This window comes from Halichoerus grypus, chromosome 4 (genome assembly GCF_964656455.1).
Source record: "Halichoerus grypus chromosome 4, mHalGry1.hap1.1, whole genome shotgun sequence".
Classification (NCBI taxonomy): Eukaryota; Metazoa; Chordata; class Mammalia; order Carnivora; family Phocidae; genus Halichoerus; species Halichoerus grypus.
This window is the reverse complement of record NC_135715.1, coordinates 53,282,946-53,305,712: the sequence shown is the minus strand read 5'-3', so window position 1 is coordinate 53,305,712 and position 22,767 is coordinate 53,282,946. Positions and strand designations below refer to the sequence as shown.

At 44.1% G+C, this 22,767-nt stretch overlaps 1 protein-coding gene across 6 annotated transcripts in view; it reads left to right on the top strand.

Moving 5' to 3' along the window:
• The window catches only part of ENOX1 (ecto-NOX disulfide-thiol exchanger 1), a 550,763-nt gene that overhangs the window by 465,543 nt on the left and 62,453 nt on the right, over positions 1-22,767 (top strand). For all 6 annotated transcript variants that reach the window (XM_078070327.1, XM_078070326.1, XM_078070323.1 and 3 more), the window contains 2 exons: positions 12,241-12,348; positions 16,863-16,919. In XM_078070327.1, coding sequence (XP_077926453.1) covers positions 12,241-12,348; positions 16,863-16,919 — 165 coding nt within the window. The remainder of the gene's footprint in view (positions 1-12,240; positions 12,349-16,862; positions 16,920-22,767) is intronic.

Here is a 22,767-nt window from a genome sequence, read left to right as displayed (position 1 = left end):
TCTGTTGTTAATGAATCTAGAAGGAGCATGGTTTGGCTCTCCAGGAGCTAAACTGAATGAGGCCCAGATTGCTTTGTATAAGCCATCTCCAAAGATGGCCACAGGACTTCGGTCAAAAGTCACCCATAAAGGGTTGTCTAGCTCTAAGCTCTGATCATGACTGGGTTATAAACCCTGCAAAGAAAGAACAAATCTCTATTGGCCTTTGGGGCACAGTGCAAGACCCAGCTGTTCAATCAAGTTCTTGTTTGAAGTAAATGGGCCAACCTGGCTGGAAAGCATGTTAATATTTTAAATTTCTACATTAACAGCTGTACATGTGCCTGGAGGCCGGGGTGATGACCACCTCATATAATTGCAAAAAAAAGTGATAGGCATAAATAAGTCCCAGCAAATTGGATTATCACTTGCAGTGGAATTGCCAGCAAAGGCAATGGAGAGAATTATCACTGACATATACTCCTACTTCGGCAAAGCATTTGACGCCTTTCTCTTGTGAATTGCATGAATAGTGTTAATTCAAGTTGGCTGCCCTGTGTTTTGAAAATTGGCTGAAGGAGGGCAACCACCATGGCTAGGGTGGGGCTGAATCACAGCCCTTTCTCTCTGAATACTAATCCCCAGGACTGCCCACTCCGGAAGTTAAAAGTCACTTGACCTTGCCGGGTCTTAGTCTCTCCGTTCCAGCAAAGAAGATAATAGTAGCACTTTGATTTCACTTCATACTCCTTGCCATTCAAGGAGCTTCACATACTTAATGGATGTTCTTTAGTCTCATAGTATCCTACTGGTGAGTATTGTTACCTTTATTTAACATGTGAAGAAAGTGAAAACCAGAAAGCCGAAATGACCCTGCAAATCACACTATTAAAAAAGAAAAATTTGGGCACCTGGGTGGCTCAGTTGGTTAAGTGTCTGCCTTCGGCTTAGGTCATGATCTCGGGGTCCTGGAATCGAGCCTCACATGGGGCTCCCTGCTCAGTGGGGAGTCTGCTTCTCCCTCTGCCTCTGTCCCTCCCCCTCCCCCTGCTCCTGCTGTCGATGGCGTGCTCTCTCTCTCTCTCAAATGAATAGATTAAAAAATCTTTTAAAAAAAGAAAGAAAAATCATGTGAAGAAAGGAAAATAGGTTTTAGAGCCTTCCAGACCACTTTTGCATCTGCTTTTCATGTGTTCAGTATTCAAGAAATTAATTGATGTATTCCTTCTCAAATGATAAATTATTCTTCAGGAGACAGTTGTGAGAGAAAAGGAGACGAGAGAAAAGTAGTCTGCAGGTCACACAGTGAGGGAACTAACCATGCTAGCCTTTGAAATGCTGACCAGTGACTTACTGTTTGCCTTTTCACCAATGCTTGTCTATATATATATTTTTTTTCATAATAATGTTGCCTTATCAGAATATAGGGTATTATGACCAGTAACTCCACTGGATTATAAAATGCCAAAAAGTATCTGTTTTTAATACAAGTCCCTCCCAGAAGGATATTCAAGCGAAAGAAATGGTCTCTAAAAACCATGTCTGATGAAACCTGCCCTCCCCTCCCCCACCCAGGAAGCCAAGGTCATGATCTCCCTGTCCTGCCCAGATACTGGGCTGCTGGCCAGTGAGGTGCCTAGTGTAATTTGAACTCGGAAAGGATCTTTTTTAAAACACCCTCCTCTAAATGACATGATTATTTTCAGTAATAATCATGAAATAAAGTGAATAATAACAACCAGGAAAGAAATGCAGACTTTAACATTTTCCTGTTGATTTTCTCATATAATTATGTGAAAAACTAAAATGGTACAATGAAAGGGAAAAGAAAAATCGCAACTGTCTATTTGGTAGTTTTTTTAATCCAAATAACAGTTTGAACTTTGTTCCTGTGATTACAGTACACAGGATGTAAATAATTGTCCAGTAAATGAGTGAATTTTATTAAAACCAAATGAAAAAGTTTCGGTTGAGGCCAACTATTAGTTGTACCACTGATGTAACATTTTCTTTATTTGTCCTTTAGTTTTAAAGCAAACAATTTAAAATATGGTAATTCAGTAAGAATACTTAACATAGAAGCTAAAGTTTTCACTTACCAAAAATAATACCACTCATGGTTCTCACCAAGTTCTGTTGTTTAAAATCCTAAAGACTCACGGGTCCTGTGGAATGAATTGAAGTAGCTCGGGTTCTATAGTTCTTAGTCTTTGCAATAATTGCGCTATCTTGGTTTATTTCAAATCTACTGTGCAAATGTAGGAATACACGTAGTGCTAATGGGATTGGAGACACTGTCTAAAGCAAGCTTCCAGGGATTCTGAAGCCCATGTGTGTAGCTGAGTCCTGTGCGTGAGATTGGGGCGGGGGGGCAGGGAGGCTTGGGAGTGGGAGCAGAAACTGGACATTTTCCAAATTAGTTTCCGCACAGAATATGTTTGTTAAAGGGTAAGTAATGAAAATGTGCTAATTTGAAGATTACACGTATATTAGATCTTAACAGTAACAGCAGTAATTTTGGATCAACAAAGGATTTTTGTCAGAGAGGAGTATTTTATCACTGACTTTGTGTAGAATTGCTGGTACACAGTGAAAATAAATGGATAAATGGATCCTTTAGTTTTTTATTGTTAAATTTCGAACAGTTGCCCCCGCTTATTTCCTGCCCTAAGGCGGACAGCTCTTGGGACTCGGCCCTTGATATCCCACACCGACTGCAGACATAGGCCCCCAGTTCTGCATCTCAGTGCTTCCCCGTGTTTCCCAGCCTCTTAGTCACTTGTGAAGTCTTCTATTTATCACTCCTTCCCTTTGGAAATTTTGCAAGACTCACAAATCTGTGGATTTTTCCCCTTTCTCTACAGCAGGGGAAATCCCGGCATTATGGGCCAGCCCCTGGGAACCTGGAAACACCCCTGTTCTCTGGGGTTATGTACTTCCTCTCCTCTAGAGAATCCACAGCCTGTGCCCGCCCTCCACCCGTGCCTTGTGAGATCTTGCTCAGATGTCGGCACACTGTGTGTGTCCTTCTCTCAGACCCTTACTCATACATTCAGAGAAAGGAATCCTTGCCAGAGCACACTGCCCTGGGTGGGTGGCCCGGGTGCCTCATGCCTCAGGGTCTCAGACACCCCCTTGAACACCCAACCCCCCCAAGCCCTTGAAAACGCTCGCTTTCTCATCAGTCTCTCAGAACTGGCTCAGGCTCCCAGGATACTGATAGTCATGACCCCAGTTCATGGTCTTGACCTCTGAGAGGGCAAGCCTAGTCAGGTCTGTGCTTGGGCTGTTTGGCTCTGGTCGACATTAGGATCTTAACAGCAGGGTCAGGGAATAGGGCCGCACTCCAGGCGTCTCTTGGCTGTAAATGAAGCCTGATCCCATCACGAGCATGAGATTGCCTTTCTGCCTAGCAATGAGAATGGCATTTAAAATTCAATATCAGAAAAGATATTGACGAGATTAAGGGCCTGAAGGAATTGATTTATGAGGAAAGACCCAAGGAATTAAATATGTATAGCCTGGTGTAATAGGATATTAGGCTCAGAGCACAATTTCATTTCTATAATCCAGTGTTCCTGTTATCAGTCATCTGAACGGTGGAGCTCTTTCCTAGAGATGTTTCTCCCCCAGGGGTCACCGTGCTGGAGGCAGAGAGGGAGGCACCACGATTGATAAACCGGGCCACAGCCTTGGTTACCCTCGTACCTTGCCGTAAATTGAAGCGCAGTTTCATCCCCAGGTGGAAGCAGATGACATTTTAAACTAGAATAGATCTTGAGTCATCTTACCACCTTGTGTGACAAGAAAATTCAGGCTAGTTCAATTCCATCTTTTTTTTTTCCCAAGGAGAAAAGTGAAAGTTGTTGCTACCAGGTGGTAAATGACTGTCCTTCCCCTGAGCCAGCTTTCTGTCTTCTGTCAGGAATACGGTGAGATGTGTTTGCCTTCAGGCACAGCCTTGCTCTTACCGTTATGATCATAGGCACTTGATTTTGCCGCATCTCAAACTTCCCCTCACAATCAGGGATTGGCTCAGGATTCACAGTGATAGATAGAAGCAGGCACAGGTGACTTCCTCAGCAGGACTAACGGCTGCCATTCCTGAGCGGGTCTGAAATCAGTGAGAACCAAAACAGGATTGAGAGGTGGAGGGTGTGGAGAGTACTGGGCTGGGGGCGGGAGGGAAGCAGTAAGCTGTGTTTGGGTAGCAGGATCTCGCCAAGGGAGAAAAGATTGATGGATGCATCCTGTCTCCTTACCGCAGGACAAGGTGACAAGGGTCTGGCAGAGCTGGCCAGAGGTGGGGTTCAGACCGCAGGCTAAAATAGAGAAATCAGATTGAAGACCAGGTGCACAGACAGGGTGATGCTGGAGGCTCGCAGGACAAGGTGACAAGGGTCTGGCAGAGCTGGCCAGAGGTGGGGTTCAGACCACAGGCTAAAATAGAGAAATCAGACTGGAGACCAGGTGCACAGACAGGGTGATGCTGGAGGCTCGCAGGTGTTGCCATGTAGCCTAGGTATGAAGACACCTGCTGGGATCAGTTGATCCAGAGACAGTCACATCCCCCACGGCCTTTGGAAGGCCCTGGACCTCATTTCCTTAGGAGATACTTTACTGGCCTCAAAGGCATATCCCACTGAGTAGGGCATCTAATTTATAGCAAAGTTATGGAGATGGAATAACATTTATTAAAACTGAATCAAAAGAGCAAAAACACATTTAGATTTAAATTGATGACCTTCTGTGGGTTTAAATATTTCCAGACTTTTATGCATGAGTATTCAGTGGCTTGTTTCTAATAAATAGAATGAATTCTGATTCAAAATGGACCCCCTGAGCCTATATTCTCCTAATATCTAAACTGATCCCCAAAAATCTCCTAGGGAAACTCTACTGGTTATAGCCATTATTAGAGTGTCTTGTGCTGTCCTCAAATCAGTCTGCTATCTATGGGTCCTCTCAATTTTATGCTAACCCTCACCTCTATCCCCCAGCCGCCTACCAGTCCTGCCAGAGATTCCTATTACCACAGTTCTCTGAGTGTCAGCTCATCAAGGGATGTTGCTGGGATACTTTACATATAGAGTATCTACTCTGTTGTCTGTGACTTTTAGGGAATCTAACCTTATATAATCTGTTAGCTATAGCAAAACTTCACCTTGATAGCAAAATTATAAAATTTAAGGAAAAAAGACAAGGACGGGATTTGCAGTTTTTAAAGCGAAGTTAAATGCATCACAGGGTTCACAGAAGTATACACAAAAGCATGTCTCCACCAGCCTTGCTTTTAAGTGGAAACGGTGAATGCCAGGTAGAAGTTGTTGCTAGGAGGATTTCGAGTTTGGCATGTCCTGATTTCCATTTTCAACTGACAGTGTGGTGTGCCATGTGTCAGGGTGGGAACCATGGTCTGAAGCAGGAAAATGGAGACGTGCAAGTGGTAGGTCTCTCCCAGACAGTGTGGCCTTGGATACATGACTTAACCTTTGTGTGCCCATGATTCGCCCATCTGTAGAAATGGAAATGTGGCCTCACTTACTCCGGGGCTCCAAATAACATTTGTAATGCTCTTTGAATTTGTCAGAGAGAAAGACCCATTACACACTGAAGTCTACATCCCCAAAGAGCACTATAAATGATCCTATTAAATCAGTGGCCTGGAAATACCAAGATGTGTCAGGTACGGCATTTATTTACCTGTTATTGTCTGCCAGAGTGTTCGCTCTTGATTGGCATATGGATAATTGTCTAAGTGGAACACACTCCATTGTAACCACCAAAAAATGTAATAGTGCATCTGTTTAATGTCATACTCTCCAGTGTTAAATTAAAATTATGCTGCAGTCAGCCAATCTAACCGAGAGACTCTTCTGATTAAGTTCTAGCTGCCTGTGAACTTCTGTAATTGAGGTATTTTAGCACTTAAACATTCAAACTAGAAAGAAGATGATACAGTCTCATACATTTCAAGTGAAGAAGAACCAGAAAGGCTGACTTAAATTATCTAGTGGCGGATTAGCTCGTTGTTTTTACGGGACATCTAGTCAAATGAAGAATAGCAGTTTTGACTCACCACCACTGTTTTGCATACATAAATATTAGATTCACGAGTTTAGGCTTTGTAAATAAAAGAAAACATTAATCTGGAAGAATTTGGAAAACAGTCTAGCGGGTGTTGATTTTATTTTTCCTCTAGTGGTGTTTTTTTTTGTTTGTTTGTTTTGATGGAACACGGAGGAAATTACAGAATTACACATTCAATGAGTAGATTGCCTTAGCCTTTTAAGAAATAATCCCCATTAGATTAAGGAGGAGATCTGGGACTGCCCGAGTCATGGATGAAAATGTCTTCCATGGAACTGCTATTCTTTTCTGAAAGCTCCATATGTCTCCCTGTGTCTCCCTATGTGTCCCCCATGTGTCCTGATGTCTACAACAATGAATTGCCCAGTGACAGACCCTCAGGTATTTTTTGTTATTGTAGCTGTTTTGGTTTTTGTCTATGTGTGTGTATTTTTTTTGTTTTTTCTACTAGATCTTGGCTTAATCCCATAGAAGTGGGGAAACCAGAGCAAGCATTTATTCCTTTCTTTACTCATTCATTCATTCAGCACCTACTATGTGTTAGGGATGCCCTAATTATTGACCCTACCATTGGTGGATATAGTCTAGTTGGGGAGATACCCATGAAAGGTAGTATTGCATATTAAGTGCTTTGGGAGCATAGAAGTTAGGACAATTAACTTTGCTTGGGTGATTGAGGGAGGGAGGTCTTTATTGCAGAAGAACCCAAGGATGCCGCACGTGGTAGTGCAGGTGCTGCCATAGACAAAGGCACCAGGCCGGATGGGCGAGTGGGAATTAAATCGAGCCCCCACTTCACTGCCTAACTGTGTGCGCTAGCGAGGAGTCATGGCTCCCTATTGGATGTGGCTGCTTTCTATTGTATAAAGTCATCATATGGGTGGTGCTCATCTGAAAGCATTCTTTAAGTGGAAGAATGAATAGGAATCTGCCAGGCAGAATTCTGGGTAGTGAGCTTGGCACAGAGTCAGGAAAGGACCCGGCACATCCAGGGAAGGATGAGATCATTGGTTTGGATTTTATCTAGTAGAGGTTGGGGAACCAGAAGTATATTTAAATCATTATTGTTAAAGTATAGTTGACACACAGTGTTCCATTAGTTTCAGGCGCACCACATTTTTTGGTGTTGAATTGTGTAAGTTCTTCATATATTTTGGATACAAACACCTTATCAGCTATATCACTTGCAAATATCTTCTCCCATCCAGTAGGTTGCCTTTTTGTTTTGTTGATGGTTTTCTTCACTATGTAGAAGCTTTCTATGTTGGTACAGTCCCAATAGATTATTTTTGCTTTTATTTCTCTTGACTGAGGAGACAAATCTAGGAAAATGTTGCTATGGCCGATGTCAGAGAAATTCCTGCCTACCTTTTCTTCTAGGAGTTTTATGGTTTCAGGTCTCACATTTAGGTCTTTAATTCACTTTGAATTTATTTTTGTGTATGGTCGAAGAAAGTGATACAGTTTCATTCTTTTGCATATAGCTGTCCAGTTTTCCCAACACCATTTACTGAAGACACTGTCTTTTCCCCAGTGTATAGTCTTGCCTCCTTTGTTGTAGACTAATTGACCATTTATGCATGGGTTTATTTCTGGGCTCTCTGTTCTGTTCCATTGATCTGTGTGTCTATTTTTGGTACCATGCTGTTTTGATTACGATGGCTTTGTAGTGGGTCTTGAAATCTGGGGTTGTTATACCTCCAGCTTTGTTCCTCTTTCTCAAGATAGCTATGGCTCTTGGGGGCCTTTTGTAGTTCCATACAAATTTTAGTATCATTGTTCTAGTTCTGTGAAAAATGCTGAACCAGTAATATTTTTTAAGTACGGGAGCACTTGAATTTTTCGATGGTCGGTTCTCTCATGAGCGTAGGGTGAATGACTGGGGGAACAAGCAGATCCAGAGGGGAGGAAAGGGTTGCCTTAACTATGATGGTGAGGATGGGAGGGAGAAAAGGCAGAGGAATGGGCAGGGAGGTTACAAAGGGGTGGACTTCAAGCTTTTAACTCTGGATTCCGGGGGAGCAGACTCAGGTACGGGAAGGGAGGTATGATCGTAGGCAGAGCTTGAAACACTGAAAGTTAAGGGTCTAGCGGGTAGCAGGAATGAGGCAGAGGCTGTAAAGTCACACTTGTAAAGCGTAAGCACATGGGATGCGCCCTTGAAGCCATGGGTGTGAACAGATCCCCTGGAGAAGGCATGGAGCAGGAAGAAAAGAACCTGGCAGGCTGGCCGGCCAGGAGAAAAGCATCAGTGAGTGAGGACAGTGTGAGTAGGGCACTCTGGGTGGAAGTCATGCTGGGGTAGAATGAGGTTTAAATGAGCATTCATGGAAGCAGTGGTTTCCATCCCAGTTGCACATTAGAATTATCTATTAAGGTGGTTGTTGCTGTTTTTCAAGGTATCATTGCCTAGATGTTCTGAGTTAATTGGTCTTCTTGAGGGCCCAGGAATCAGTATTGTTTTGAAAAGTTGCCCATATTTGGGGGGCATGGGTGGCTCAGCAGGTTAAACATCTGACTCTTGGTTTCCGCTCAGGTCATGATCTCAGAGTCGTGAGATCGAATCCCGTGTGGGGCTCAGCGGCGAGTCTGCTTAAGATTCTCTGTCCCTCCCCCTGCTTGCTTTCTCTCTCTTTCTAAAATAAATAAATAAAATCTTCAAAAAAGATTCTCATATTTAAGAACCACTACCCTTGAATAGTCTTTTAAGAAGTGTAAATAAACCTCAGCAGCTAGCAAGCATATGATGCGATATTTAAAATCACAAGGAGTTAGAGAAGTACAAAAAGAAGGTTTAATGAAGAATCTCTATATTATTATACAAATATGAGAACTCTGACAAATATTAGAAAGCTGGGTGGGTAACGCTAAGTGTTAGTGCGGCTGTGGGGCACAGGGACTCTTGTACACCCCGGTGGGTGGGCAGCTTGGGCAACTTGACATCTTAGGCACACTCTCCGGAGCCGCGGTTCCACCACTGGATATGGATCCCAGGGAAGCCCCCCTGCGGGTCCATAAGGTAACATGCACTAGCATGTTCCACTGCAACCTTGGATAGGGTGAGAACTACAGGTCATCTGAGTGGCTTTCTCTGGGAGAGTGGATCAGGTATAATTGGGTGGACGTACTCCGTAGGATATTACGCAGCCCTCGGAAGCAACAAGTTAGATATGTACATATTCACATGGATGGGTCTTTAAAAAATAGTGCTTAGTAAAAATATAAATAACAAGAAATATGACAAAATCACAAAAAAGGCATTCTCAGAAGACAATATATATTTTAGAAAAACACACTCAAAAAAGATAGAAACCATTGGAAGTAGTTGCCTACGTAGGAGAAGGAAGTGGGGATGACAGAGAAAACATTTTATTTTAAAAAGTGTGATTCCACAGAGATGAAAAGCACAGCATAGGGAATATAGTCAGGAATATCATAACAACACCGTATCATGACAGATGGTGACCGCACTTACTGTGCTGAGCACGGAGCAAGGCATATAATTGTCACATCACTATGTTGTGCACCTGAAACTAATATACCATCCTGTGTCAACTATACTTAAATAAGAAAAATTTTTAAAAAATAAAAAGTAAAATAAGTACAATTAAAAATAATAAAAAGTGTGATTCCCAGGAAGAATGGAATAGGACAGAAACCTCAGTGAGAAATGAGTTCCAGGGAAGGAGTGTGTGTGTGTGTGTGTGTGTGTGTTTCAGTAGAATAAAGCGGTGTTGTAAATGTGTGGATGAAATAGCAGATTCCAATAGAATTCTCACTTCCCCTCTTATTTATTCAGTGCCGGCAATAACATTACTCAAGCAGCATATGCTCCTAACAGACATACCAGAAAATTACCAGCAAAACTGACCTAAAGATCCTTAAACCCACTCACCCATACAAAGTATCCAGATCCTTGTCTATGAACGTGTTGCAAAATTCAGCAAATTCAGACCTTTTTGTAAGCTGCTGTTTCCGTGGGGGGCACAGTGTACCGTGTGCTTCCTCCACGTGCAGAGATGTTTGTGGTTTTCCCCGGCTGCATGGCTGCATGGAGTCCCGTTTCCGTGGGGGGCACAGTGTACCGTGTGCTTCCTCCACGTGCAGAGATGTTTGTGGTTTTCCCCGCTGCATGGCTGCATGGGGTGCCGTTTCCGTGGGGGGCACAGTGTACCGTGTGCTTCCTCCACGTGCAGAGATGTTTGTGGTTTTCCCCGCTGCATGGCTGCATGGGGTCCCGCTGTACAGATGCCGACACTGACCGAGCCGACCCCCTTCTGCTGGACGCTAGCTGTAGCTGAATCCTGCGGCCCCGAGTGCTGCAGTGAACAGACATAAGTGACCTACCTTTGAAGACGATTTCCTGCCCTTCGTTTGGCTCCTGTTTAAAGGAGGCTTAAGGACTGGATTTGAAACTTGTCTGATATGTAAAAATTCCCTGAGCGTCATCGAAGTCCAAGCACCAGCCCCCCCCCCCCCCCCCGGGGAGTGGTTCCGGGGGCCAGTCATGAATGAGAGCAAAGGAGCAGAGTCCCTCCCCACACTTTGGAAGCAGTCATTTTAGGTACTTGTCACGGTGCCAAAGGACAACATGGGCTCCCTGGTTTCTGTACTTTAATCAATTGATGCACAATTAAATCACATACGGTGCTAAGGGAGCTGGTGCGGGGTGTGTGTATCACCTCACGTGGGAGTCTCACGTGCGCAGGTGGTGAAACCGGAGGCATAGAGTTTTTAGGAAATGGCGAGGAAATCACTGTTTATGCTGGGTGCGGGGGAGGGGACCAAAGTAGGTTCCTAAATGTATATCCAGTGCTGAAGGAGGGAACAGAAGAAGCGAGCCCAAGGGAAAGCACAGTGTGTTTTTCTGAGTGCTGCCTACTCCCCAGCATCCCCCAAAATGAGATTTTAAAGACTTAACTTAATCCTTCCAGTTGGTGGGTTTAAGCATCAGCAATCCAGCACCAGGGTTTACTCGGGCCTTGGTATGAAGAACGGCCAGGCCGCTGTGCGGCGGGCCCCAGAGAAGCAGGCTTGACGCTGCAGACCGCTACCTCCGTGGCAGGAATGCGCAAACACTTTCTGTCATTTGCGCAGCAGTAGCTACGTACGGCAGCGGAAGGGATGCTCCTCGGTCTGTTCAAACTAGCCCTTTGTTGTTAAGAATCTTCTGAGTCGACATAGCCGTTTCTGCGGCCCATTGCGAAGCCTCTCGAATGCGTGGCCCAGCCTCTGTGTATATGAGCATATAACCCCGGTGCAGAGGACTCGTCCAGGCAGCACAGTGCTTCCAGCAGACGAGGGATAAGCCCCAACGTGAGTTAGAGTTGATAGGGCCAGGGAAGCTCAAGGCAAGGCTTACAAAAATCCCTTCAGTGGCCCTGCTTAAAAATAGCAGTGTAGGCCATAGCTTAGAGTTTTGACAGCTTATATCAGCAGTTTTCTCGGCTGATATATTGATTGCAGTTTGGACTTCAGTCCTGCTGATCTAATAAAACATCACCGTCATAACAGAGAAAGGAAAAGGATCTTTTGCAGTCCCAGCCACTTGGTGAAGTAGCTCTACGGGGCTACTGCCGGAAGGCCAGCCCTCCTGTCTGACGTCAAATGAAGTGACTTTGGGCAAGCTGACGGATCACATCCAGTTTTTTGTATTATTTAATTTCTTCATCTATCAAAACCTGTTGTCTATCAACACTATTCCACATATTTTTACAAATATGCTCTTATTCCAAGGATTTTGAGGGTGGCTTCACAGATCCTTAGCACAAACTTGTTTTATTGTGCAGCAGGGTCCCAACACCCTTATAACATGTCAGAACCTGTGATACGGGGCGCCTGGCTGGCTCAGTCAGTTAAGCGTCTGCCTTCAGCCCAGGTCATGATCCCGGAGTCCTGGGATCGAGTCCTGCATCGGGCTCCTTGCTCAGTGGAGAGCCTGCTTCTCCCTCTCCCTCTGTTCTCTCTCCCCCTCTCTCTCAAGCAAATAAATAAAATATTAAAAAAAAAAACCCTGCAATATTGTTACACTAAGTGATGGGGGTGGGGGCACAAAAGTTAACTGAAGTGTGGATTAAGCTATTAAGACATGCAAAAATCTTCTCATGCATTGGAATGTTACAGTCACCTGGCCTTCCATCCTACTTATCTCAAATGTTCTTACGTTGACAGCAATTGCTGACCATCCAGGAGGAGTTAAACAACAAAAAGTCAGAACTGGAACAAGCAAAGGAAGAACAGTCACATACGCAGGCATTACTTAAAGTCCTCCAGGAACAGGTAAGCTGGGGCAGCAGCTCCAGTTCGGGCACCATTTCCATCCCGGGCCCATGCACCTCTGCTGCCCGACAGGCGCCCAGCTGTTTCTGCAGTCCGTCTGCTGTCTGGGCCACCCGGGCCCCGTCACACCTTTCTGGCAGCATTACTACGTGATATTCGTAAGCTTTCTCCCTCCTGCCCCGATGGGGACCACCCAAGCCCGCCAGCGACGTGTGAAAGTTTACTCCAAAAGACAAATGAATTTTGATAAAGTTTTAAAGTATCAGAGATGCGGATGTATGTCAAAGCAAGCAGCTAGTTTCCCCTTAAGTGTAACAGCGAGGAACATGCGTTTAGCATCACCTGCAGCACTCAGGCAGACAAATGAATAGGAATGACTGATTCATAGGGACGTTAAAAAAAAAAAAGAAAAATCATCCCCGTGCATCAGGCACTTATCTAATAACCACAGTGAGCAACAGACCTTTTCTCTGAAGTTTGTAAATCTGACACTTCATCCCGGCTTTCTTTGGTACTGAAGTGTGGCCGGACGCTAAGTGGATTTGGAGGTATTGTCTTACAACAGCGTAAGGTGGATTGCTCCGCAGCACGGGGAAATCTGAGGGAAATCTGAGCCCGGTGTCTACACGGGAGAGCTCTTGAAATGCTTTCCTATTTCTGGCCTTCCCATGCTGCCAACGATGGAATGAATGGTAATTGGGAGGAGGGAAAAAAAAATCACAAAGAGTAACCCCAACGTTTTGGGGTAATCAAATTTAGCTTGTTTTACATTTTTTTTCACCCACAGTGGCTTATGCGAAGGTTATTTGTACCATATAAAAAACTTCAAAAGTGATATTTCTGAAAATATGTCACCGGGAGAATATAGCCAGCTGTGACTCAGTCACCTTACAAGTGGTTTTTAGATTTTTGTGGCTGGGGAGCAGGAAAATACAGTTTTCGTTCCTTTCCCCTGGAAGTAGTAAGTGACTTGTGAGTGAAAAGTGGAGATACTTCATAAGCTTTGGAGGAAAATGCTTTATGAAACTGGTGATTATTTGATTAGGACAGATTGAGTAATGTAGACTGAGGCTGAATCTGTGTGATTTTGGGTGACGTTCGATTGGACGAAAACTACTGACTGAATTCACAGTGGCCGGCTAGCTAGGAGCCCCCAACTCACTGGGCTTTCCTCCTCTGCATGACTGAAAGACTTCCAGAAGAGTAGCGCTGATTTGGTCCAAATTTGCTCCTGATCAGCCAGAGCTCTGAGCTTTGCTGTTCTGTGCTCTCCCTCCTTCCCCCCCACCCCCCGCCATTCCCCCCTCTCCTCGATTTGCTGGGATGGGGAGGGGTGGATTTCTCCTTTCTCCAGATGACTCCGATCTTTTCTGTACATTGTCTTTTTAAACATGATGCTATTGCACACTACAGGATAGTAAAAACTTAGCTTTTATATTCACTGGAAAACCCAGAAGTTCAGTTGACTCGCCTTATTGCAGTCTGGAACCCAACCTGCAATACCTCTGAGCTATACCTGTATTTTGATTTGAGGTCTAAGCCCCCGTCACAAAAAGAGATGCTGAGGTTTGCAGAAAGCACCAGAGTCTTCTTGTTAGGGCCTGCATTTTTAGAGAGCAGGAAGTGCACAGACAGGCTGTAGTGCAACAGCGCACTCCATCTCCATTACTTAAAAAAAAATGGGGAACATGAAGAAGATCCAGAACAACTAAAATCATTAAAGAGCTAGAAAATACGACTGGGAAGGAATCGTTTTTAGATCTGCTGTGCTCATTTAAATGGGATAGCTCTCCCCCTCCGATTTTCCCCCTTTCAGAGACAATGGACTCTGAGAAACAAACTGAGGGTTCTAGAGGGGAGGGGGTGGGGGATGGGTCAGCCTGGTGATGGGTATTAAAGAGGGCACGTTCTGCATGGAGCACTGGGTGTTATACGCAAACAATGGATCGTGGAACACTACATCAAGAACTAATTATGTAATGTATGGTGACTAACATAATAATAAAAAATTAAAAAAAAAATAAATGGGATAGCTCTTTGCAAGCAAAGACGTCAAAAATACGTCCATCCGTCTGAGAAGGCCAGTGACACACTGCAAGCAAATGCATTTGGGTGCTATTGCCGCCCCCAGGCTGTCTTCCCGGGAGCCCCTAGCCGGGTGCCCCTGTCATCCTTGCAGTTGGGAGCACACAGCGGACACATTCCTTCCATCCCCTTGCAGGCAGCCACCCGCACACAGACACACACTTGAAAACGAACCTCTATACCTCTGTGAGCATTGCCCCGTGAGGCTTTCTTTGGACTTATGTAGGGTAACTACATGTGTAAACACTTTTTCGGTGCCTGCATAGACAGGGCCTAAACAAGTAGCAGCACTCTTGGAAAGTATGACTGCATGCGCCTAGAGCCTTGCTATCATTCACACACACACACGCACGCAAACACGCACACACATGCAGAGGAAAAGATACACCTTTTTCTGAAGACCCGGTACTTTGCTATTCAGAGTGATGCCATTTGATGAGAATCCTAAAAGAAAGAATAGGTCATGAGGGCAGACACTTACCATCATTAGGCCCTGCCCCATCCCCATCAGGGGAGACTCTTATTCCCTAGACTCTCCAGAAGGTTCCCAGCCTTCCTTGTTTGCTAGGATGCGGCTTCTCTCGGTCACTTCAGGCCCCACTGGCTCCTGCCCTTCACCTCTTTTCCAAAGGTGTCAGCCTCCGACATCTGGAGCTTCTTCACAAGCCCAGGTATCATCAGCCAGGACACTCCTCCGCTCCATCTGGAGGAGAGGAGCGGCTAGAGGAGAGGACAGGCAGAGGCCAGTGAGGGCAAAGCAGCGGCCAGCCTGCAGGTGCAGGAGGGAGCGGTGGCTTGTGGTGGCTCTGGCAGAAGAGAGCAGGGGAGGGAACAGGACCGGTGGGCAGGGAGTACGAGGAGAGCCCACGGGAGTGTTCAGACAGGATGACATGAGGTAGCAGGATGGAATCTATTTACTAGGGAGCAGAGCAGTGAGCTTGTCTGTGTCGCTAAACTTGTATAGGTGGAACCGGCTTTCACGACATGATCCTTTACTTCCGTGGCAAGATAGCAAAGCCTTCCCCGCTGTGTCAAGGAAGCAGAGCAGAGAGGGTTGGTGAGGAGAAATGTGAGGAACACCTGCAAGACGGAAACCTTCCGCTAGGAACACAGAGAGGGTTTTAGGTCCTTCTGTGCCCTCTGATAATGGCTGGTCTTGCTATCACTGTGGGGCTCGTGCACTTTTCATGTGTGCAACACATTGTAGTTGTGTGCAGAAACATCAGTGAGGGAGCCCTGAAAACCAGTGGGCAGAATTCTTGTTTCTCAAGTGGGAGCCATATGGAAATGAGCCAAAGAGCCTCTGGTCCATAGTCAGCTGCCCCAGCCTCAGTTTCTTCGTGTTACCCCCCCTTTGGCAAAGCCCCTTTCTTGGCATGGAGAGCATGTGGCTTTCTTGCTGAGAACTGGACATTGTCTTAAAAAAAAAAAAAGCAGCTTTCATTTTAGTATGTACAAATAACCAGAAAGAACCAATGTTCTGGATCAGACACATTGTCAGTATAGCTGCATTTATTTTCTTCTTTTCTTTCCAACTTTAAGCATTTATTTCCTGCCCTGAATACTTTATTTTCGGCATAAAAAAAGATGATGACAAAGATGCTGCTTCCTGAGCACTAATAAGCCGGGAAGAAATACTGGTGAGCCGCTGCAAGGTCTGCTCACCCTTTGCCCTTGCTCTCTGCTTCCAAATGTCTGCTTTGAGCCGGGCGAGGATAAAATGCCAATTAAAGGTTTCCAGAAATCTCCTGATAAGTGATCTCTCCTAAGCCTTCTGAGAGAGAGTAAAGAGAGTAGTGTTTTCAAATGTTCACTGTTAAAAATCTCATGAGAAATAGCTTTTCTTCTGATGCCTCAGTGACCAAGGAAATGTCTTCCCAATTCTTCCTTTACAAAAAGAAGAAAATCATCTTTTTTTTTTTTAGGCCTCCAGAAACAATGCCAGTCATTCAAATATGTTCTCAAGGAAGACATGTCGAGTAGCACTGCGGCATGTTAGAACAACCGAAAATACATCATTCACGAGTAATCGTTTGTATAACATCATTTAGCTGGTGGCAACTTGCAAACACTGCAGGGTTGAAATTAATAGCAATACAACTAGGAAATGAAATCATTTATTATTCTTAAGAACCAATTTTACACATTTTATGCCTATGGAACTGCTTTCTAATCTTATTATTTAAAAAATAATGACCAAGACCCATTTATTTTTTGCCAGCCATCAAGTTTTATAAAATATTGGTCTCAAACTGGTTTCAATAAGACTCATTAGAATTATGTGCTCCATCTGTTTTTTTTTTTCCTCGAAAGGTTTTACAAAGTGTGACCTCAAGATAAATCAGAGTTAACAGGATGATACATACTTAACAGATATGCTTGCTTATTCATTTGGGATTTTTGATTTGTTTTTGTTTTTTCTTTTGCAGTTAAAAGGTACCAAGGAAATGGTCGAGACCAATGGCCACAGCCATGAGGACACAAATGTAGGTACCGCTAACCTGGTATTTGCTCTTGTTTCTTGATGTTGGTTGAATGCCCACAGGTATGTGGCACTTTATTTATAACACCAAGGAAGTCAGAAGCCCTGCCTCTCAGTGGTTTATTAAGATTACTGTGAATGGTTTGGCAATAAAATATGGTAGACAGGCACTGCTATTATTAGCTGAGATTACCAAACGTCAATTTCAAGGTACTTGAGCCAATCTATATTGTTAAAATTCTCATCTCAGTGAATTTCTTTGAGCCCTTTATATTTTCAAAGCTATACACTAATGATGGGTTGGGAGGACAAATGGAATGGGACCAAACAAGGTAATAAGTTGTATATTGCATGTATATTTATTAAGTTTGCTTGTCACTGAAGATGGTAATGAAATGATTGTTATGCTGGAGAGGTTTCAGAGCAAACCCCTTCTCTCAGAAAAGCCCTTGAAAGCATTGCCTCTCTTGTTTCTGACCCGGAACAGTAGCGTGGTGCATCCATCTTCTTGACACAAGATCCCAGTTAGCACCCCGACTTCCTACCTCAGTGTTCCTTGGTATCCAGTTGCCCAACCTTAGTCAAGTACTCTCTTTGCCTTGGAAGGTCCTGAGTCCCAGGTGAAATATTATGCCATTGCAGATCATTGTCTCTCCGTGTGTTTGATGGTTTTGCTTTTGTCTTTTTGAAAATCTCTCTGATAATCTGTATGTGTTTGGTTATCCTCATCACAGAAAATGCTTACTAAGCAGTTCTTTTCATATAACACAGAATCAGACATGGTAATGAATGCCTGATTAAGCTAGAGCTAGGAGAAATTATACACTTCATGTTCACTCTTGTTTTAATTATATACCGCAGAAAGCCTGACATACAAAGTACCAAAAAATCCCTCTTAATAACTACTGTTCCTACCAAACAGATATTTAACGTCTGACGTTTATTGAGAACCTACTGTGTATATGGACCTCTGCTAAATGCTGGCAGTGGGGGTGGTTACAAAGAAACATAAGACTTGCTGTCTGCCTTCAAAGAACTTATAACTGAGGGGTGCCTGGGTGGCTCAGTCGTTAAGCGTCTGCCTTCGGCTCAGGTCATGATCCCAGGGTCCTGGGATTGAGCCCCGCATCGGACTCCCTGCTCTGAGAGAGGCCTGCTTCTCCCTCTCCCACTTCCCCTGCTTGTGCTCTCTCTCTCATTGTGTCTCCCTCTGTCAAATAAATTTAAAAAAAAAAAAAAGAACTTATAACTGAGTCGAGGAATGAGGGGACACTCGGGCGATATACAAGATGTGGTAAGTGTACAGGAAGGTGAGGCAGCTGTGACGTGATGTAGTTTGAAATCTGGACTTTGAGGCTTATTAACCGTGTCAGCAGGGGACAGGTGAGCCCTTCTGAGCTTCATTTTCCTGTTTGTAAAACAGATAGCAAAGCCACCCTCAGAAATGTGTCATGATGTTGTAATGAGCTAAGGCACGTGAAAACCTTAAGGTGGTATTACTATGATTTCTTCCTGGTGGATAATTAAGAATGACTTTCCGGGGGGCGCCTGGGTGGCTCAGTCAGTTAAACGTCTGCCTTCAGCTCAGGTCATGATCCCAAGGTCCTGAGATTGAGCCTGACATCGGGCTCCCTGCTCAGCTGGGAGTCTGCTTCTCTATCTCCTTCTTCCCCTCCCCCCTGTTTGTGCGCTCTCTCTCTTTCTTTCTCTCTGTGTGTGCATCAAATAAATAAATAAAATCTTAAAAAAAAAAGAATGGCTTCCCAGAGCTGTGAGATTTGGGTTGGCTCTGAAGAATGGAGAGGACTGAGAAAGTAGAAAAGGAGAGGAGGAAGCCATTCATACAGAGCTCTCCACAGGCAATATTTCTACCTAAGTAGTTTCTCTTCCCACTCGAATATTTCATAAGCCCCATCCTTACCCTAGAGCTTTTTTCCAGGGTCCTGTCCTCCAGTGACACACTGCTGCCACATTCTCAACCAGAACCTTCACATTCTCTCCCCTCAATCAGTCCTTCTGTGCCTTCTGTCAAATCCAGCAAGCCAGCCAAAATGGCAGTATGCCTCAGTTTCCTGGTCTGGAAATGGGGATGGAGTTACCTGCCTTTCTTTCCATAAGACTGATGGTGAGAAGCAAATGAGAGAATGGACATGGAATTACTTTGTTAACTGAGGTTCTGAGCAGGATGTAGTTATGATTATGAGCTCATCTGTTGGTTAAATTGACGATACTTGTGAAGATAAGCCTACCACAATATCTAGTCGCTAGGCTCTCATTTTGAGAAATATCAAAAGCCATTCATTATTAAATGAAAAAAGTGGAAGATCATCTTTGAGGTCTTTTGTCCTTCCTAAAGGAAAGTTTTTAGCTTTGAAAAACTCCTCTCTGGAATGCAGGATGTGGGCTTTGTAATCAGCAGAAGAAATGACCGTTGGGAGATGGGGTTCAGGCCAAGTAGGAGGGAGGAGCAGCACTGTAACCAGAGGTGAGTGAGATATTTGTGGAAGATCGAGCCCAGCCACACTTGCTGGTCACCGCTGGTGGCCACTGCCTCACCGGCCCGAAGGTGAGGGTAGTCATCATAATCACTGCCTGTTCGTTCAGAGGTTTCCCAGTAGGTGGGCTCTTCACTTGTCTTTCTCTGTTTTGTCTGTAGTGTTGTCTCCTTTGGGCAGTTTCCCTACTACCTTCACTGGGGTGATGTGAATGAAAAGAAACAAAAATTAGTTTTTTTGGCCACATATGAGAAGCACTTGTGCAGTATCTTGTGGAGGTATTTTTAAATGTCTGCAATGAAGTCTGTGTCTCATCTAAAGTTTCTATCAGCTCTGCAGTGGTAGAAGAAATCAAGGCTTTCAAACCAGACTGAGAGGTTTTGTGTCCATTTTGACCCCCAAATAGCCATGTGACCAGGGCAAGTTATTCAACCTTTTTGAACTTTACCTTCCCCATCCATAATTGTGCTCAGGGAAACCATGTGCATAAACACTTGGCTCAGACTACATACTCAACATACCAGTTCCCTCTCTTTACTTAACAACATAAATAGTATTTAATGTGGAAGGCGGGATTTTGACAGGATGAATTTTAATGCAGATTATGAGGTTTAAAGCCTCTGGCCTAGAGGTTACTGACAAAGACATACAGATTTTTTTTTCACTATAATTATTCACATGGGCAGAAATTTTATAGATTATTTATTAATAACAATTATATAGGACCAGTGCTGGCTTAGCTGGATATTCTTGTGAGAGTTGACAAGTGCTTTTTAAAAACAATACATTTTATTGTAGAAGAAGTAGTTCGTAAGGAACTGGAAAATTACAGAAAAAAAATACAGAGGTTAAAAAAACACTTAGTATCTCATTACTCAGAGATAACCACCGTTAATGTTTTATTTTCCTCCTTTCCAGTCATGTGCATATATATGACCAGAGGGAAAAACCCATAAATAAATATTATCATATTGTTTTCAGTTTTGTACCTTTTTGATTTCTCATTATATCGTATTTTTCTTGTCACCAAATGTTCCTCAAAGACGTGATTCTTAATGACTGCGTAATGTAGATATGCAATAATTGAACCACAGACCTATGTGTTAGGCATTTAACTTCCCATTTTTTACTGTTATAAATAATGCTGTAATTAACATGCCCGTAAATCTTGTTCTGCATCTTTCATATTTGTTTCTGGGGGATACGGTATATTAATAGCTGTGTCATCAAGTCTGGCAGGGAGCGTCAGATTTACAGAATTGTTTAGCATTTAGAATGTGGTGTGGCAGATGCACACTTATGGTATCCGTTAGTAGTCCTGAAAGGACCCATAAAAAATATGTCTAGTCTTGCAATTTACTAACTCTGTTGCCTTAGTCCCAAGAGTTGTCAGGCTGATGGGATGTTAACCACACCTAGATTTGGTGTGCTACTATTATTTTTCTCCTCTTTTTACATTTTATTGAGCAACCAGTCTCTGACCAACACCACCTGAGGTCCCCAAACCAAAGCGCCTTACAAAATCTACCCTTATCCCCTATCACAAGATCTGCAAGCTCATGCACATGAGAAAAGTTTTCTGAGGTCTGATTTAAAACCATCAGAGCCAGAAACTGAGATCACCTGCAAAGGCCTTGCTCTCCAAGAGTAACTGCACTTTCTGATTTTAAATAGGTTTTTCCTTCTGTTTGGAACTGGATACATGAATGACAGCTGGGCAGTCCAGCCTTCTAAGTGTAGCTGAGTTTAACACTAGCTTTGATCACAGTTCATTTAGAGATTTCAGTTATGCCAGACCCAATTTCCTTTCCTAAAAAGCAAACTATGAATTTTCTTTTTATCTCTGTCTCTGAGCTATCTCCTAATCCCCAGAACTGCTAAACAACTAGCCTGGCCCCTGGTAATTATGCATAACAGATACCCAAATCTAAAAAAAAAAAAAAAAAAAAAGATCATCTGTGCTCATCTTGCATCTCTTTTTGATGACCTTCCTCCCAGAGCTATCCCCCCACCTATGATCCTTACATGTGAATGTTTGGTGAGAACGTGGAGGGGAAGGGAGAGGATGCGAGAAATGTAGGAAGTTGGAAGAATCAAGCAAAGTGGCAGCTGAAGCCTGCAGTATATAAACGGTTTGGTCTAAAAGTTTCCCACGAATCTCCACTGCTCCCACGCTGTGTCTGCGGTACTAAAGCCACGACACCACATCTTCTGGTTGCCCAGTTCACGCTCACACACTGGGCTCAGAGGAATCATTTGCAGCCCGTAAAGAGACTTAATTCATGATACTGAAGGTTCCCACTGTCAAGTACAACACCCTTCCCACCCAACAATAAAACAAAAACACAAAAGAGAAAAGACTTTTCAGTTTTTCACGCTGCCTCTGTAAGAAAGTAAATCCTCAGAGTTGTCTTTAAATCTGTCGGAGTAAAGATGTTAGGAGTGTAGAGAAGAGATACTGTGTGAAGAACGTTCTTCAAGTTTAGCACACCGCGGTGGAAAGCCACTCTTAGCCATGTATTTTAATGGTGTCTATGGCGGAACTTCTGCAAGAGCTGGGTCCTTTGCCCAGTTTCAGAACGTGGCTTTCATCCTTGAGGCTGGCGAGCAGGAGAGGTAAAAATATACACTGATGTGGTAAACAAGGCAGGAAAAAAAAAAGAAAAGCCCCATGGGAAAATGGGCCCATATTCTCAAACGGCAAAGATAACTGGGCTCCATCCTTTCCTCCCATAACAACTTGCCACCTGCTCTTGGGGGCCTTCCCGACCTGGAACTGGAGGGGAGCAGACAAGGAAAGGACTCGCTCTTCCCAGACCTCATCCCACAGGCTCTATGAGGGCAACATGAGCCTCTGACCTGGCGAGCATGAGCCTAGCGGGACTGGGGAGTGAGACTGCAGACATCACAGTGCCTCCAGCCCTGGGAATCTCTCTTCTCACCATGTCCCGCCACCCTCAGCCTTACGGAGTTGCCACTTTATCCTGCCATCCTCTTTTCACTCTGTTTATCAAGTAGTCATTGAGTGGGGAGGCGGCAGAGTGTAGGGGTTTGGATCAGGTCTGGGCACCAAGCGGCCTGGCCTCAATCCTGGCTCTGCCCCTTACTGTCCAAGAGACCTTGAGTGATAACTACCACCTTGCACCAACATTTTTTTCATTTCTAAAATGAAGGTAATAATCACACCTGCCTCACAGGGTTATTGTGAGCATGGCTTAGTGGTGTGGACACCATTGGTACATGTTAGGTATTGTTATTACCCCGGTCTTCTACAGGCCAGGTGCTGCGCCAGGTTCTGGAGATCCATAGGTGAGTCATGTCGATGTGGTTCTAGCCCAGGTGAAGGTGACCTCCTAT